This window comes from Abrus precatorius, unplaced genomic scaffold, assembly GCF_003935025.1.
Source record: "Abrus precatorius isolate BTA unplaced genomic scaffold, Abrus_2018 Scaffold3, whole genome shotgun sequence".
Taxonomy (NCBI): domain Eukaryota; kingdom Viridiplantae; phylum Streptophyta; class Magnoliopsida; order Fabales; family Fabaceae; genus Abrus; species Abrus precatorius.
In genome coordinates, this window is record NW_020874373.1 from 16,588,847 (window position 1) to 16,607,794 (window position 18,948).

Consider the following 18,948-nt stretch of genomic DNA (forward strand, 5'->3'; position numbering starts at 1 on the left):
CCAAATATAAAATCCTAAGAGACTTAATAACTAATGTGGTCTAGTCTACTAATCTAAAATATAATAAACTACTTAACATAAAATTTTGCCCAAAAATACAAGTAAAAATAAGGATGGGGTTAACATAAATTAAATTTAGCCATAATCTTCATAATTTTCAATTAGAATACAAAGGTCTAGCCTTTGATTCTTCTCTTCCATATTCTAGGACACTTTGAACATTGTTGTCACCATTTTATCTACAACTTCTTAAACTTTCTTTGCTTTTGATCTTGTCATAGGACCTCTAAATCCTTATAAAAGATTCAACCCTTTATTTCATTCCTTCTTCATCTTTTTACCTTGTTGGTTCTTCTCTTCCATGAATGTGACTATTGAGAAGGATTGTTGCTATTGTTGGTGATTATTGAGAGAATGTTATTGCATTTATAGTGGTTGTTGTTGCATTTATGTATGGTTGTCATGATGGTTGTGATGAATTATTTGTATTTGCAGAGAATGGTATAGATAGAGGCCTGAGTAGTACATTTTGACAAATATTCTTATTATGATCATATATGCCATATTTTGAACATGTTATGAATGTGTTTCTTCAGTTCAACTTGTTTAGTTTCATAGACTGGTCTTTCTTTCTCTCTCTCTTCTAGTTTTCTTTGGTTTTCAACTAGTGTTCTATACCTTGGTGGCAATCTAGCCTATGGCCAAATTTCCTTTCCATTAGCTAATAGTAGTATAATAGGTAACATTTTTCATAAGTCTCAGTTGCATAACATTAATGAACAAAATGAAGTGTAGTATAATACATCATGAATTATTGAAATAATTTAAGACTATGATTAAAAAAAATAGAGACCTTTTTTGTTGTAATGTAGTATAATACATCATAAAATTTGTACAGATGTATGATACGATGTGTAGTTTAACTTTTTAATAAAAATTATATTGACAAAAATAATTTTAATGCTTAAAATATTTTATCTTTAACATGTGTTGCCTTAAAAAATTTTAAAAATCGTATAATTATCAATCTAATCTAAAAAAATAAGATTAAATTTAACATTGTATTCAAATTGATGCACAATAAATTATATGTTACTTTTATGAACTAAATCAATTTGTTTTGTTTAAAAACTAAGTTAAACTAAACTTCAGACACATTTTTATACTATGAAAGAACTAGTGAGTTTGTAGACTCATTCTCTTAGGAGACAATAATATGTTAACATAAAAAATTCTATTTTTTAATTTTAACTTTAGTACATAATATTTTATATATGTTATACATTGTAAACGAACTTTGAAGTTTTGATGTGTTACCCTTAGTTAACCTTAAATCTAACACTCCCAATCTAGAGCAATGGTTGTGGATGAATGTAGCAAGACCAAGAAAAGACATATCCATGTCATCGATAACTTTAGTTCAAAATGTTATTGATTAAATATATTTTTAAATTATATATTTTTGTGATATTTTAATTTGCTTAAAGAATTATGTATTCTTTTAAATTATATTGTATTTGATTTTATTTTTAAAAATAAAAAATTATTTTTAAGCAAAAATTAAACATGCTCTTACTCTTTTTTGTCTCTAATAGTTTTTATTTGATATTAATGTAAAATATATATTAAAAAATAATTAGTTTAACTAATTCTCATAATAAAATTTTATTTACTAAAATATTTTTCTTAAAAGTGCTAAAGTTATTGCAGTTAGGTGATAACTAATTTTAAAGTTATCATAGTTTTTAGTTGAAAAAATTATTTTTAATAAATAAATATATTAAAAAATAATAAATGATTTCTTAATATTTTAAAATAACAAATAATTTGAAACAAATAAATTTTTTTTAAATAACAACTAATATGAGACAGAAAAAGTATTGTAGAAAACAATATCATTATTAAAGATTTAAAAATTAAATTTAAAAAATTGAAAATTAAATTCAAGAGATTTTTTTAATAAAATCAAAGTCTCAAAAATTTATAAAAAATATATATTTTAGCCAACTATTAGGTAAAAGAAATTGCACTGGACTCAAGAATCATCTTGGACCAATTCTATACTGACGAGAGCTGAGGTAATGCAGAGTTCAATGAGCAAATGGAGCGTGAGGTCTATCATACACAATACACATTGTAACCACACCATCTATCTCTTGCTCCCTCTTAATCAATACACTACAGCCAAATTTTGACTCAAAATTTTATTTTTATTTTTATTTTTATTTTTAATAACATTTTTTCTTTCTTTGTATATTGTAATCATACATTTTTTTATTTTTAAAATTTTTTTTGTTAATAATATTGTTCATATTTCAGCTACTTTTATTTTGTTTATTTTGATGATATAATTTGATTTTAAAAATACAAAATATCTATTTATTAACGAGTTAGTACGTTATTAACAACTTTACCATTTATAGATAACTTGACCATCAATATCTTTTTTTTTTTTGGACAATTTAGTCATTGATAAACTATTGAGAATTTGTGTTGACTGTTTGGTTATCTATATTACTGATACTTGTTATGTGAGTTTTTTAACTGTTTCATAGTTATTAATGATTTAAATTTTTTTAATACGTGAAACATTACATAGTAAGAAATTATATAATATTTTGTATAAAAATTTATAACACTTAATATTATTAATGCATTAAATTATCTTAAATATTGTGATTTTTAATAAAAACTTATTATATCTCACATGTTAAAATAATTAATAATTTTACACTAAATGGATTTCACCCATTAGTGACAACTTTTAGTCATCATTAATAATAATTTTTTTTTTGCATTTATATATTTTTTAAAATTTAAAAAGGTTATTTTATTTAAGCATGATTAAGATTTAATTAGACATAGATAAGATTATAAAATAAAGAATAGAATAAAAGTAATATTATCTTTTCATGTTATAAAAGAAACTATTATAACGCAATAAAATATATTTAAATGACATTGCGTTTATTCTTTTACTTAAATAGATAAATGAACATAACTATTAAAATAACAAATTAATTATATAATGAACATACTTTATAATATTTATAAATACATGAATTTTTCTTTTTATTTTAAAATATTATACTATACTTTTAAATAAAAATGATTCAAACTAACATAAAATATATATTTATTAAAGTAAAATAAAAACACAGAGAAAATAATATTTTTACATGAACTTTTAAAACTTATTTTAAGTATTTATGAGTAATATTTTTTAATTATAACAACTGAAAGCTTCGTGGAATCTTCAGATTTTAGTCCGAGGCAGGAGCTAGTGGTTTTGGCCAACACAAGGGGAAAAAAAAAGAAGTTTAAAGCGGCAGGCACGGATTTGGCACTGATTGTTTATTATTTTATTAAATTAAATATATAATAACAACAAAAACAATTAGACATTCACATGTGATTGGAGGTAAAGGAGAAGTGAGTTAGAAACGAAGAAGAAGGGGCGTCAAGTTCAAGAAAAGAACGCCATTGCACTCGTTTTTGTTTTAGTTGCTGTTTGTATCTTCACAATGATCAAATTAAAAATAATAAATAATAAATTTAACAAATAATATAATGGATAAAAAAATATTATTAAAATGTTTAAAATTAAAGTTATTTTCATTGTGAGAAAAATAAATTTAATTATTTATCCAGAGAAATTAGATAGGGAGAGAGAAAGAGAGAGAGAGAGACAAATGTTACCGTTTTGGCTCCAAATGAGACTACTTTTCAACGTAATTCGCTGCTTTGTCACTCACTCTCGCACCTCTTTTCCCTTCTCTTCTCTATCTCACTGACGCTCACCGCCGGAGCTCCATTTTCGGGCCAAAACCTCTCGCCGGCGGGATCTGACCGGCAACCAGATTTGGACACCATGCTTTACCAACAAAGTTTTCATCTTTAAGAAAACCCAAGTCATTTTCATCCACACACACACTCTCTAGTAAACATGGTTCTTTTTCTACTTCGGTGGTTTTTCTTCTTCTTCTTCACTACCCATCACGCAAATGCCCTCAATGCTACGATTCCGAACGACGCATTGTCTCTTCTCAGCTTCAAACGCTTTGTCTCTTCCGACCCTTTGAACCTTCTCTCTGCCTGGAGCAACCGAACTTCTTCCAATTTCTGCCACTGGCACGGCGTCGCGTGCGGCGGCGCAAGCCTCTCCGGCAGAGTAACTGCCTTGAGTGTGACGGGTCTTCGCGGCGGCGAGTTGGCTCCTTCCGTCGGAAACATGTCAGAGCTTCGAGTCCTGTCCCTCGCCGGAAACATGTTTTCCGGCGAGATTCCCGCGAGCATTGGAAATCTCCGGTTTCTCGAGGTTCTTGAGCTGCAAGGAAACAACTTTTCGGGGAGAGTTCTCAACCAGATGAGTTTTCTTAAATCTCTTCGCGTTGTTAATCTCTCTGGTAATGCCTTTTCAGGTTCAATACCAAGTGAATTTATTGGCTTTGGGAGTGTGAAAATCGTTGATTTATCGAATAATCAGTTTTCTGGGGAGATTCCAGTGAGTGGTTTGAGTGGTTGTGATTCCTTGAACCATTTGAAGTTGTCACATAACTTTCTCACTGGGGAGATTCCACCCCAAATTGGGAAATGCAGAAATTTGAGGACCCTTTTGGTTGATGGGAATATATTGGAAGGTAGGATCCCTCCTGAGATTGGGTATGCTGTTGAACTAAGAGTTCTGGATGTTTCTAGAAATAGTCTCACTGGAAGGATTCCCAAGGAGTTGGCTAATTGTTTGAAATTGTCTGTGCTTGTGGTCACTGATCTGTTTGAGGATCGTAACGAGGGAAGCTTGGAGGATAGCTTTAGAGGAGAGTTCAATGCCTTTGTTGGGAATATTCCTCATGAAGTTTTGTTGCTTTCGAGTCTGCGGGTTTTGTGGGCGCCGAGGGCAAATCTTGGTGGACGGTTGCCTAGTGGCTGGACAGATTCATGCTCTCTGAGGGTACTCAATTTGGCACAGAATTATGTTTCCGGTGTTGTGCCCAAGAGTTTGGGGATGTGTAGGAATTTGACTTTCTTGGACTTGAGTTCTAACAATTTAGGTGGATATCTGCCTTCACTTCAGCTTCAGGTTCCTTGTATGATGTACTTCAATGTCAGCAGGAATAATATGTCTGGCATTGTTCCAGGATTCAGGAAAGAAAGTTGTCATATGAGTAGTGCTCCTGCTGCACTGGACTCTTTATTCCTAAGATTGGATGGTTTTAATGAAGCATACTTTAGTATTCCTGTTTGGAGATTTCAAAAGAATGCTCTCATTGATTTGGATTTTAAAGATACTAATGTTGTCAGCCATGATTTCAGTTGGAACAGTTTCGTGGGATCCTTGCCTTTGTTCTTTCTTGGAGATAATCTTTTTGCTGCAAATCAGAACGTCTCCTACATGCTGTCTCTCAATAATAATAAGTTCAATGGAACTCTACCGTATCAGCTAGTTTCAAACTGTAACGACCTCAAGACATTGTCTGTTAACTTGAGTGTGAACCAACTTTCCAATGGGAATTCCCAAGCATCATTTTTGGAGTGCCTGAAGTTGACAGATTTTGAAGCAGCATACAACCAGATTGATGGGTCAATTGGTCCTGGTATAGGTGACTCAATGATGCTTCAGCGTCTTGATTTAAGTGGGAACAAACTATCTGGGTCACTCCCTAATCAGTTGGGAAACCTACAAAACATGAAATGGATGCTTCTGGGAGGAAACAATCTAACAGGGGAAATTCCTTCCCAACTTGGTCAATTGAATTCCCTTACCGTTTTGAATCTTTCTCACAATGATCTAGTTGGAACTATTCCACCAAGTTTGGCAAATGCCAAAAGCCTTGAAATTATGTTGCTAGATCACAACAACCTTTCTGGTGAAATACCTCTACCTTTTTCTACACTTTATAATCTTGTTCAACTGGATGTTTCTTTCAACAATCTTTCTGGTCATATTCCTCATCTTCAACACCCAAGTGATTGTGATTCTTATAAAGGAAATGAACACCTGCACTCTTGTCCTGATCCATATTCTGAGCCACCTGCTTCTCTTCCTGTGCCCCTTGAAATTCAGCATTTGCATAAACGGAGGAAATTAAGAACATTGGTTATTGCTGTGGTCACTTCAGCTTCTGTGGCTCTCTGCACACTTCTGGGAATAGTACTAGTGATCTTTTCTGGAAGGAGTAAACTTGGTCGGCTTAGCAGCATTAGAAGGCGACAGGTAGTGACTTTTCAAGATGTTCCAATAGAATTGAGTTATGACAGTGTAGCCACTGCTACAGGAAATTTCAGCATCCGGTATCTAATTGGCACTGGTGGCTTTGGGTCAACATACAAGGCAGAACTGTCCCCTGGGTTTCTTGTTGCCATAAAGAGGTTGTCCATAGGTAGATTTCAAGGAATTCAACAATTTGAGACAGAAATAAGGACATTAGGGAGAATTCGACACAAGAATCTTGTGACTCTTATTGGTTATTATGTGGGAAAGACTGAAATGTTCTTAATTTACAATTATCTTTCTGGTGGCAACCTTGAAGCTTTCATACACGACAGGTCAGGAAAAAATGTGCAGTGGCCAGTTATTTACAAAGTAGCAAAAGACATAGCCGAGGCCCTTGCTTACCTTCATTACTCTTGTGTTCCTCGCATAGTTCACCGGGATATCAAACCTAGCAACATCTTACTTGATGATGATCTTAATGCCTACCTGTCTGATTTTGGCTTGGCTCGACTGCTTGAGGTATCTGAAACCCATGCCACCACTGATGTGGCAGGCACATTTGGTTATGTTGCACCAGAATATGCCACCACTTGCAGGGTTTCGGACAAAGCAGATGTTTACAGCTTTGGTGTAGTGTTACTAGAATTGGTGTCTGGAAGAAAGTCACTTGATCCATCATTTTCTGAATATGGAAATGGATTCAATATTGTTCCATGGGCTGAGCTGTTAATGACTGAAGGTCGTTGTTCCGAGCTATTTTCATCTGTGCTGTGGGAAGCTGGGCCTAAGGAAAAGTTATTGGGGCTTTTAAAGCTTGCATTAACATGCACAGAAGAGACACTTTCTATTCGACCATCAATGAAACAGGTTCTTGAGAAATTGAAACAATTGAAAAGTTGAAAACTTTCTGGTAGTCATACTGAACAGCAATGGAGTGCTGCTTTTGTCCGCTGGAAAATATTTCAATGAGGTGAGTGATCTAATATATACTTCTGCAAATTTCTTTTATCATTCTGATATTTGGGGTTTGCATGGGATACAGGTAAAGAAGTATTCTGTATGTTCCATATACACGTGGAACTACTTGAGAAGGAATAACCATTCATCTTTAACTGCACCCATATTTTGAATCAGTAAAAATCTAACATCAACAGTGTGACATTACACCGAATGTCCCTCTGAGATAAATGTTCTTTCGTTCTCATGCTAATATTAATCTATTTAATATCAGCATGAGAACATCTCTATTTATACTAAAACTAATCTGTTTTTCTAATATTAATCTCATGCTAATAGTTTACACTGTTGTGCCTCTTCTCTGTTTACACTTTTGTGAAAGAAGTTTGACACTATCTTGATTATTACAATGCTAAGTTCCCAAATCTCATAATAGTATTTGGTCATGGGCTGGTCCATGATTCTCTCAAGTTGAATACAATTTTTAACAATTTATTGCAGTATGAGAGAACCAAATAAATTGTGCCCCATGCTGTGAGTATTTTAATGCACTGATCATATTAACCTTCAATTATTGATACTTTCAATTTTATGCATGTTGGGCAGATGACTTGCAAAATTTTACACGTTCAGCAACTGCAAAGCTTATCATGATCACTTTATTTATTGCCACTAGGAATCCTATCACAGTGGCAAACACATGAGCTGTTCCTGTTACTACAAAGCTTGTATTGTTGCCTCTTTCACATTTGTGCCAACAATTTTCACATCATCTCAAGATTCACGGTTTTTTACGCGACCGCATGGGACCTATGAAAGATCCAAAGTTCTTTATTGACGTAGTAACAAAGCATTTGTCATTATTCTGCAGAGAAATATGCCAAAATTGCAAGTCCTCTTTGTCAAAATTTACCAAATGGTGTAAATATTAGTCGTTCTTATTGATGTAAACCTTGCAAGAATCTTAGCGAGGAGAATAGGGTGTTTCTCTACATTTTGATTGATTTTTTTTTTTACTAACATGTAAATATAAAAGTAGAGAGGAAAACAATTTTCCAATTCTATTATTATTTTTATTTTATTTCAATTTTCTTAACAATTGGATTGGTTTTAATATTTTATTTATGCGCACAAAATATTAGTATCTTAGAATTTTAGCAATTGACTATGACCATATTTCTTGTGCACGTCGTTTTATGGAAAGTAGTAAAATCAATGTAATCAAAGACTTTACAATAGTATTATCATCAAATCTGTAGACCATTAAGTCTGTGTGTAGAATGGTATTGAATTGTTTATTGCTCTATCATCATTGCAGGCATCTTTGAATACTCTGACCATAGGAACCACTTGACGGAAGACGCGACTTGCAAATGTGGCCCGAAATTTGAATATCACATGACTACAATTAGTTTGTCACAATTAGTTGACCAATTTTGACGACTTAGTATGAATGAAAATCTTTTGTTTTATGGTAAGTCCTTTGCTTTTTGATTCCCGAACTAGTTTCTTCTCTCAATTTCATTGTCACATTACTTCAATCTTTTAAGATTTTTTATCTAAGTCATCTCTCATATTTAATTTATCATCAAAGTAGTTATTATTTCAAATTTGTTATTGAAAAAAAAAATTCTTGATACCCATCTTCAAATATAAATATATATATATATATATATATATATGAGAAAAATTTTCTTACACTAATATAAATCTAAAAATTTTTATACTCAATCTAGACCTTTTATTTATATTTAATGGTCAATAAAATAATAAACTATAACATATTAAATATAAGTTAAATAAAATAAAAAGCTAAAAAATTTTAGATTTATACTAGTTTGAAAAAATTTTGTTTCATATATGTATTTTCACCACTTTAACCTTTTCCCTTAGATCTTTACAAAATTAATTTAGTAATAGATTTAATTTTTGAAAACTCTATTTGGGGATAACTTTTGAAGACTAATATGAGAAAATTTAAGTTTTTGAAAGACCAAATGAAAGTTTAATACATATTTTAGTGAGTCTTGAATACAGAATATGTAGGACTAATTATTTTAATGAAAATTGCTGGGGAATATTCTAGCAGCAAGGGAGAATTGGAGGGTCAAAGTCAAACACAATAGAAGTAACTATAGCAGTATTGAAGCAACCATAATATTTATATTACTAATGTTATCTTAACTATTGACATGACCTATTGTCAATATCTAATGCCCTTTTCAGGAAATAACTCGGGTTTATTTCAACATTACCCATATTTTTATACTTTTCAACACTTGATAATTTGTGCGATAGTTGAATTATTTTAACTACATGCTATCAATAATAAAAAAACATTGACTGAGTTTGTCAAAAAATAAAATTGCGTACTCAGTACGAGAGACTTGAGACGTATTTGATTATATTTGTACTTTCTTATTTTAAAAATTATTTCAAAATATTATTCCTCAGAACTATTCCAAAGAATAAAAAATTTAAAATATCACACACCTTTTAGTAAACTTATTTTTTAACCAGATTCACAGTATAAAAAATCAATCTGATATACACTGTTAAAAATAAGTTTTCAAAGTTAAACTGAAAAATACAGAAATCTTACTTGATATGAATGTTTTTCAATGAATTTTGCGTATGATAATTTATAATTGGTAATAAGCTTTTAAAATGCTTTGTATAAAATTTTAAAAATATAAAAATTTCAAATCGTTGTACATTACCCATTATTGGAGTAGCAAATTTTCCCTGCCTATTTGTTGTGACTACTCATTCCCGTTTATTAAGTTCCTAAAAGTCATATATGGAGCATCCAAGCTTCGTTACAATTGACCAAAAACAGAACAGCCTTCCTTACAAATACTTGATATTATAGGTCCCTCTTCTACATATCTGATTAATTTACATAAAGTTTCTTAATGAAAAATTGCATTTTTCACGGTTATATGAATTTAAACACCAAGGTAGCATAATTTACTAAACAGGGTTCCCACAGCAACCAACTCAAATCACTTTGGTACATATGTTTTTATTTGTACCAGACACATGGATTTTAATCATCCATTTTTTTTCTTTTAACCATCATAGACAAAACAAAGCCTTAAAAACTTATACCAGACATAAAATCATTTATACAAACATTTTTTAACACCCCATATATCTCAACATCCTCAATTTTGAAATACATACTCATAGTAACTTCTAAAATCCCCCATCAATTATGATAGAAAATGTTGAAAAAATACAAGTACTTACTGAACACCGATCCGTCCCCTCATCAAATATCTTATCTTTCACCTGACTATGGAAGCAAGACATTTGCGACCGATACTAGTCCTAGCTATGACCCATAATTGATATAACATTTATTGGGGTAACATCAAGTGGTAATTGCATTAAATTACATGTATAAAATTGAAAATAATTAACTAGGCCAAACATTGTAATCGAGTATGCTTCAGAATCAGGGAATTAACACAGGAATGATTGAAAAAAGAATAAAATATAGAAAGCACATTGACATAGACTTACATACAGAAGCCGGTAGACAGAAAGCAGAAATTATCTAACTTCTTCCATCTAAGAAATGAGACATCAATCTAGTATTGTGTCAAGAAAAATTCTATAACTTTAGGCAATTTCAGAATTATCATTATTAACAAACACTGGCATGTACATGAAACAGATAAGCACCTTTTGAGAAAGCCATCAAGGAGTAATGTTTCCCTGTCTTGCCTTGAGGACAAGCTCTTCAGTGGTGGTGCCAATGATCTCATTAGCTCGTTTTAGCCCAACACATTGATACCGACCAATAGAATCCTGAATCCCAAGGTGAGCTTCCAATCAACAAAGATATCAAAATCTTAAGGAAATAATTTCTTGGGGCCACAATATATTTAATAATATTAAATTTTCCTTGATGCTCATAGTCTGAAACTATATTACATTCTATCAAATGATAATTAATGTGTTCAAGAACAAATATGACTTATTGGTAAACAGGATTTAACTATTATTATTTCAACTGCTTCCAGAATCAAAATTATCAAGTTTAGTAATAACACATTTGACAGAAGTTTAGACAACCAACGTTATCTATACTACTGTAAAGGAAACATCCCATGAGATTTTTCCTAATCGCTTTTATTTTAAAGAAATTGGAATTTCCTAGTACTGTTAACATTATAGTCATCATACCTTACAAAGGATTTGAAACCAGTCACTTTAACATTTAATTGGAGAGAGATTAAAGATAGAATGGGATATACGGAGAGAAAAAGAAGAGGAAATAATTAAATTAAAGTTACAGCAAATAAAAATGCTTAGTTTTCCTTTAAAGAGGTGCAGTACAAAATACTTCGCCATACATACAAATTACTGGAGATTAGAATGAGAAAATTTTGAGCAATCTCACCCGAGTAACAATTCCCAATTTCTCTAATTTCTGAACTGCATCGTCCACATCAAAATTACATTCTTCGTTAAACTCTTCTTTGATTAGTTCCTCACACCATTGATCAAGATCCTGATTCACATTACCATACAGCTAATATAAGTACTTAAATAAACTAAAAGAAACCTTATTTTTCCTAAGTATATAATAGAATTTTTAAATAAAAAGGTGGCAGAGAAAACATAAAACAAGATTGGTAAAATCTTGTGTTCATGTATATACCTGTCTTGTAGCTTTGCCTTGTTCCATCAGAATAAAGAATGAAACTATTACCTCTTTGACCTATTCATTTAAAGAATTTTAAATTAGTAGCCAATAGGTTAGATCTTTGGGCAGATAGTTACAGAAATATCAAATGAGTCTCAACTAAAAATAAAGGTTAGCTGTAGGCTTGTAGCACCTAGCAAATGATCTTCCACAATCTAATCACTCACTTCTCAGTCTTGAATGGTTAGCAATAACAGTATAAATTAAAAATGCCAAGGAAAAAAAAAAAATTAAAAACCCAACTCTCTGTGGCACCCACACCATCACCGACAACCCCATGGCCATCACCCATCAGATCCACCAAAACCAGAGCACTAGTTACAGCCAATCAAAACAGAACCAAACACCTAAACAGAGAACAATAATACAACCAAACCAGCAAGCATTGATGCAAAAACAAACCGGTATGCTCCCACCTCCCACCCACCCTAACAAAACAAGAAACAGATAGAAAGAAAGAGGAGTTCAGCCACAACCCAAATCTGCCACAGTCAAACCAAAGCACAGGCCTAGACAAACCACTCACACATCAAAGGCACACAGGGAAAAAATCATTGCAGCAGGGGACCTAATGGAATGTATGATAAGGTCAATGGAGTGTTCAGAGTTCAAGGCAGCTAGATTTTTTCTTCTGAAAAATAGGCTGCTCAACTCCTTAAATAGTGGCTCTACCAGACTGCAAAAATTACCTGGTTGCACTGATAACACAAGCTTGCCTAACAATACTAACGCAATCTCACCAAAATGAGTTGGTGTGAGTAATCAAGGTTGAAGCTCCTATAAAAAAGCGTAAGACCATGTGATCCTACAAGGCTACAAGGAAGATTGCAATCTTAAGTAACAGTCCTGCCAATAATTAGAAGAGTTAAACCTTGCAAAACTTTTTCTTTGCAAGCAAAATCTTTATTTGATTACCACTTAATGGAAATTTAGTAGAGGATTTGAGGGGGGAAATCCCAACTATCGTATGCACAACAGACAACTTCAATTGCGTGATGGGCATGCCACAAGCCTTAGGAGCTGGGTTTAAAAACTTCACATTCTTCAAGTAACAGGTCTGCATACATGGCCTTGGCAAGCCAGTTACCATTAGTTCTGGCCATTTTGGCCAAACAGGACATTGAGGGTTGACCAGACTAATAAGCTGTCTAGTTTCAAGTGCCGATAGAATGCCAGCCCTACCCTTTTTTCTAAAATATTCTAAAAACATTAACAAAATTTATCAATGTAGATTTAATTGAAAAAAAAAGCATAAAATCAAGCTAGCACTTACCTCCTGTTGAATGACATCATCACACAGATGAAGAAGTGTACCCTTTCCACTGTCCAGTTGTTTGTCATACATTGACTGTGTAATCAAATTTTGATACTGAGCCAAGTTTTGTTGGAACCTATGGGGAAGAAAAAGTAGCCACAATGATTAAATAGATTTTTCAAATGAATTTACTCGCAAACAATGTGGCAATGTTAACAAGCCAATGACCAACAGATTTCTTTAGATTACTGTCATCGTATAGCATATATTTCCAATAGAAGGTAACAGTTAATACTTACGTGAAGTAAGTCTTGGCACAATAACCAATTACTGTGGAGAGAACAGCAATGATGACCCACCAATCAGCTGAAGGCATTTCAAGTGAACTAACTACAGCAACCTGTAAGTGTGAAGAACATTAGATGCATTAGTACAAAATGATGAAAAATAGAAACATTCAATTTAAGATTAAAAAAACTAACCAGCCCAACTATAGCTGATCCAAGAAATTTGACCCAATCCATTGGAGTTAATCCAGGGTTTTTCTTTTCTGGCTGTCAAGTAAGAAGTTCTTGACCAAGGTCATCAGTGTGTTTGTAGGGGGAGAAGTTAACTAGGTAATAAAAATTATGTTTTTAAAATGCTTCACAAATGAGGTAACTCACAAGAACTATTTCCATATCAGCCATTGGAATGTTTTTGAAATGCTTCACAAATATTCCTCGTTCTGCTTTTGATTTGTTACCAGCTCTCCTGGAAAATTAATTTGCTTTTTAGATTTAAAATTTTCAATAGAAGTGTGAGACAAAAAGCAGATCTACCTGTAGATAACAATTATCCTATCAAATGTCGGTTCTTGGATTAAGGTCTTGCCCAACAAATTACGGAATCTGGAAATTGCAGCAAACCATCACATGAGTGATCATCTCATCACACACTCAATTTATGCAACATGGATGCATGAGCATAGCATTTTCTGTGAAAAAGAAACTCATGCGCTTCAAAGGAAAATCAGCAAATGGACAAATATATGTGAAACTTTGAGGCATTTGGATCATGTTTTGAACCCATACTACATATTAATGAAGATTTTATACACAAAATACAAGATGGGAGGCTAAAATGGAGAAAAGGCACCGAGAGTTATTTTTTACCACAAAACACTTACCAAGCTTAAAGAGAAGTTAAATTGAACTGTCAGATGACTAGTTATCCTTGATGGTAGTGAATGTTGGGCTTTAAAAAGGCAATAAAAAAAATGGCAGTAGCAAAAATAAAAATGTTACAATGACATGTGACCATACAAAAAGGGATAGAATAAGAAATGATTGTATACAAGAAGATATTGGAGTAGCAACCACTAAGGAGAAGATAACAAAAAATTGTTAACATAGTTTAGACATATGTTAAGAAGAGAAGACTATTGGATACACCAATGAAGAGAGTAGATTACATGATATATAACCTTGTAAAAAAGGGTAGAAAGAGACTAAGAAGAATTTTATAGAAAATTCTAAAAACAAATTTCAAGACTAATAATATTTCTAAGAATTTAGTGTTAATCAAGTCCAATAATGTTGTGACCCACGTAGCCAACCTCATTTAGTGGGATAAGGTTGTTATTTGTATACATAATTTAAGTTTTAAACTTTTACCCAGCAGTAAATAAGCTAAAGGAAGATTCAAAACCTCAATCCAGGTTGACTATTGTTTTGGGAAAGGTAATTGTTAACTCTTAAAAGACATAATTATTAAGTCATTCATGACTTCACTAAAAAACATAAGCTTTTAGGATAGATAGTTCAGGTCACCTAACTAAGGTTTTAGATAGTTAGATCAAGTATTAGAACCTCTACATTCAAGTGATCTGATACTTTGATCCTCACTGCCCTCATTCTTCTAATAGAAAGTTGAATTTCAGCACAAGGTTGGTTGACCTATGTATCATCAATGTTACAAGGCCAAAGGGCTCGGTGAGGGGGCAATGTTACAGATGTAATATAAAACCATTATGTGTATTCACCAAGCAACTTAAAGATTTTGAAATAGTTGGTTCATGACATTAACTTTTATTGAGGTTGTACAACCATGATGGTTGTAGTTCCAGAGTAACAAACATATAGTACCAAAATTTTATGTGGTACAGAGCATACAATGAAAATTTTAAATCTTCAATTAAATGGAAGCCGCTAACAATCAGGATTTACACAAATCAAGATTATCAGAAGCAATGTCATTTAACATGCAGATATGGTCAATCCTGTGTAAAGAAATTCACCAAATAAGCATCTTTTACAAGTAATAACATTCTGTAAATGCACTATTGGGGGTTCTTGTCTGGAAAGAAAATAAGATACAGAACAAGGAAAACAGAAGCAGTAGGACCTTAGCTCCATATTTTCAAGTCGTATCCGTTCAACATAAAGGTCCTGCCCATTTTCTTCAGGGTTAATTTCATTGACTTTCGTTGGATCTTTCTTATCATGCCTTTTTGACCTTCTAGATAAAAGCTTTTCCAACCTGCAAGCAGCACAGCCTTAAAAAGTTTCTTGGAGAAAAAAATAGCCTAACTCTCTATATTCTGGGGCATTCACATGTATAGATTCAATGATATGCTCTTTCACTGCAAAGATGAAGATTGTATTGACTAAAATTCACAAAAACAATAAATTATTTTACATTGACCTTTAACATGTTTTGCTGAGACAATTTTATATAATAACTTCCCACAATGGATTATTCACTAGCATCAACTATTAAATTCACTTCCCAGTATGAGAGTTTGCTTACCTAGTTAGTCTCAACAGATATGCCCAAAAACGTCCAATGAGCATGTCCACTTTCTCCATGACAAAATAGTCAGTTGTTCGATCAATTCCAATGCCACGCCGAAAAATAACATACTAAAATAATATCATTTATTAGGTTTCATTTCACAAACAGACCAAGATCAAGAAACAAAACAAGAATCTTTAGATTAGTGTTTGTATTTGCAGGTTCAGCTCACTTGTTTTAAGGAATTACACTTTTTTTCTGATCAATAATGCAAATAAAAATAATAACTGTGAACCAGCCTTTACTGTGGATGTGTGTGTGTGTGTGTGTGTGTGTGTGAGAGAGAGAGAGAGAGAGAGAGAGAGAGAGAGAGAGGAAAAGATCAACTGCAGTCCAGCATCAAAGATGTAAGAAGTAACAAAAGCCAGATAATATAGACTCCATGTTCACAAAAACAATGAACAATGACCCTTCTTAATCTATAAACTTCTGGGGTTTCAGTTAAAACCTACAAGATTTGATGACTACCACATGTCCATTAGTAAGCATGGATCATATTCTATTGCCAATATTCAGTGCAACTTAATCCACATTTTTAAGGTTCTGTTTTCCAACAAGGATGTTGAACTACCAATACTTCAATAAAAAATATTCTAAGCCACTTGGAGTAGGATTAGTGCCTGTTGATGAGGGGTTTAGACTTTGGACAGTATGTAAATGTCTATCATCATAAGTCATAACTAAGTTATTGACAAAATATTCTGATAAAATTCACTTTTGATTTTAAAGAAGAAAGGTCTTTCTCCCAAATCAAATATTTAGTGAATTAATCAGCATGGTAACAAAGATTATGATTTCCAATAATAAATGCAGAATGATGCCTCAACAACTGTGTGTGTGTGTGTGTGTGTGTGTGTGGTGGGGGGAGGGGGGCACAGCAACAAACCTTAGAATAAATTTAAAATATCATTCTACAAATAAAATTTCAAAGAAATGGACAATAATGAGTCACAATTTCAGCAGTAAACACACACACCAACATTCCCAACCCAGACAGCTGAATAATGAACACCACAGAACCAGAAAATCCATCATGGATAAGTACCTTCCACACTAGATTCAGGACCGTACCTTATCAGAGAAATCCGGAAGGTTATCATGATGATGCTCTTCAAAATATTTCTTCAGAAGTGTCTTGTCAAGCTTTGTCAGCAAAAATAAAAAAGAAAGACATCAGCAACAGTTAGCAGCAAAATCAAGCATTCCAAGTAACTATGCCATTAAAGAAGCATATATTATGCACAAACCTTAGATTCATCAACAGTAATGGGAAGATTCAGAAGATACTGGCCTGAATGTGCAACATCAATCTCATCATCAGTAACTATCTTAAAGTTGCTCTTTTCCATGACCTGCATAAAGAATCAAAGAATCTTCACTCTTCAGATAACATAAGAAACAAATATTTGATAGATAATATGTGATGTATGATCTTTCATTGAATCCCATCTGATTATTTAGTCATGTAAATCTTATTTACAAAATATCTTTTCCTTATTTTGGAATTTGTTCTTGAAAATGCGATATATTATGATTACCTTAAGCTAAACCCTTGTCATAAGCCTTAACCTTTAATGATTGTGCAGTGTGTACTCTACAACAATATGTTTACACCACTATTCCTTTAAAAAGTAGCCATTATACTTTTTCATTCTGTTGTCCAAACAACACAAGTGAATTCTCAACACTTTAGTAGTAACAATCCCTATACTGCATCAACCTTCATCAATACCAAAGTTTACTCCTTTATATTAATACTGTAATTTGTAATGTATTTTCAAGTCTATATTATATTAACAATATCCCCCAAGATAATTGTAGACACTCAAATCCAAGAAATGGAGATGGTACCTGAAAAAGGTATGTCAAGAAATTTTGTTCAAGTGCATCAATTTCTTCTGAAGCCAACTTCTGCTGTTCCAACTTTTGTGTCCCATGTACAGGGTCAAATAGCGAGTAGAGTTGCTGAAAGCGTAGAGGAATCAAGCTCCACAACCACAAGCTATCTTTAGCTATATAAAAAAAAGATCAAGGAATGAATATACCATCAAGTCCTCAAATTGAAGAAGGTACCAAGCTCGAATTGTGTACTCTATTCTATTGCAAAGCTTCAAAAACTCAGCTCGGTCGGAACTATGTTCTGCATATACCCAGAAAAAACTCAAGCCATATTTCTTCCACTAGATTAAAAACAACATGAAACTGAATTACATAAAGGATCAGAAAAACCAGCAAAATTTCATCCCAATTAAAAGACAAAAAGCAACATCGATTCCTCACCCCAAATACTCCTCCGTTCCAAGGACAATCACAACATAACCAAAACAACACACATGCAAACAATCACATAAAAATGCTTTTATAACTACCAAAACAACAACAACCATAACACAAGGTGGAGAAAAAAAAAGGGACTAAACAAAAGTGGTACCAATAAGGTTGGCCAGAGTCATTCTAAGCTTGGGCTTCAGAATTGGAATGACAGATTCGCGCTCTAGACGAATCACTTCACTCTTCTTTCGGTCCGTTCCTTGCGAATGTGCCATTTTTTTTCTTTTTTCGAACTACCCTTTTGGTAGTTTCAGCAACACTCACTAAAAAATCAAAACTTGGAGCAAAGAAAGCGTAAAGGAAACGTTTCTATGCGAGATATGGAAAAGGGTAAATGAAACAGAGCGATTCTAATTCGACACAACAACACGACCCATTAATTCATGTTCGTGCTTCACGGCACTGTAACCGCACCCCCGAAAAGTAATGAAACGGTGGGTCACGACTCACAACGCATGCGTTTCCGACCAAACGACACTTGGATTTCTTCAAAACTTGCGAGTTGGAAACTCTCCCTCAGATGGCGAAGCGATTGTTCATCACTCACTATTCAGTGGAAACGAACTTTACTAGTTACTTACTGGTGCGTCAATCCGGAACTGAATTTTGATTTACTCAAACTTGATTTTATATTTAAAT

At 32.8% G+C, this 18,948-nt stretch overlaps 2 protein-coding genes across 3 annotated transcripts; one reads left to right on the forward strand and one right to left on the reverse strand.

Annotated features, from left to right (window-relative positions):
- The first annotated feature begins 3,841 nt into the window (after positions 1-3,841).
- LOC113861814 (LRR receptor-like serine/threonine-protein kinase RPK2) lies at positions 3,842-8,208 on the forward strand. The gene is made up of 2 exons (XM_027494856.1): positions 3,842-7,188; positions 7,775-8,208. The coding sequence occupies exon 1, from the start codon at positions 3,947-3,949 to the stop codon at positions 7,112-7,114; it is 3,168 nt and encodes a 1,055-aa protein (XP_027350657.1). The 5' UTR covers positions 3,842-3,946; the 3' UTR covers positions 7,115-7,188; positions 7,775-8,208.
- Positions 8,209-10,369: 2,161 nt separating this feature from the next.
- Positions 10,370-18,888, reverse strand: LOC113861562. Of its 2 annotated transcripts, XM_027494469.1 has the most exons (16): positions 18,410-18,888; positions 18,024-18,118; positions 17,830-17,943; positions 17,226-17,330; positions 17,050-17,121; positions 15,934-16,046; positions 15,529-15,663; positions 13,965-14,033; positions 13,809-13,896; positions 13,626-13,697; positions 13,443-13,543; positions 13,162-13,279; positions 11,844-11,903; positions 11,583-11,693; positions 10,862-10,987; positions 10,372-10,747 (listed from the first exon to the last, which is right to left on the reverse strand). In XM_027494469.1, exons 1-15 carry the CDS (start codon positions 18,522-18,524, stop codon positions 10,877-10,879), a joined length of 1,479 nt encoding a protein of 492 aa, XP_027350270.1. In that variant the 5' UTR covers positions 18,525-18,888; the 3' UTR covers positions 10,372-10,747; positions 10,862-10,876. The 2 variants fall into 2 exon arrangements, with proteins under 2 accessions (XP_027350271.1, XP_027350270.1); XM_027494470.1 differs by having other exon boundaries at positions 10,370-10,987; positions 15,934-15,986; positions 18,410-18,856.
- Positions 18,889-18,948: the final 60 nt, after the last annotated feature.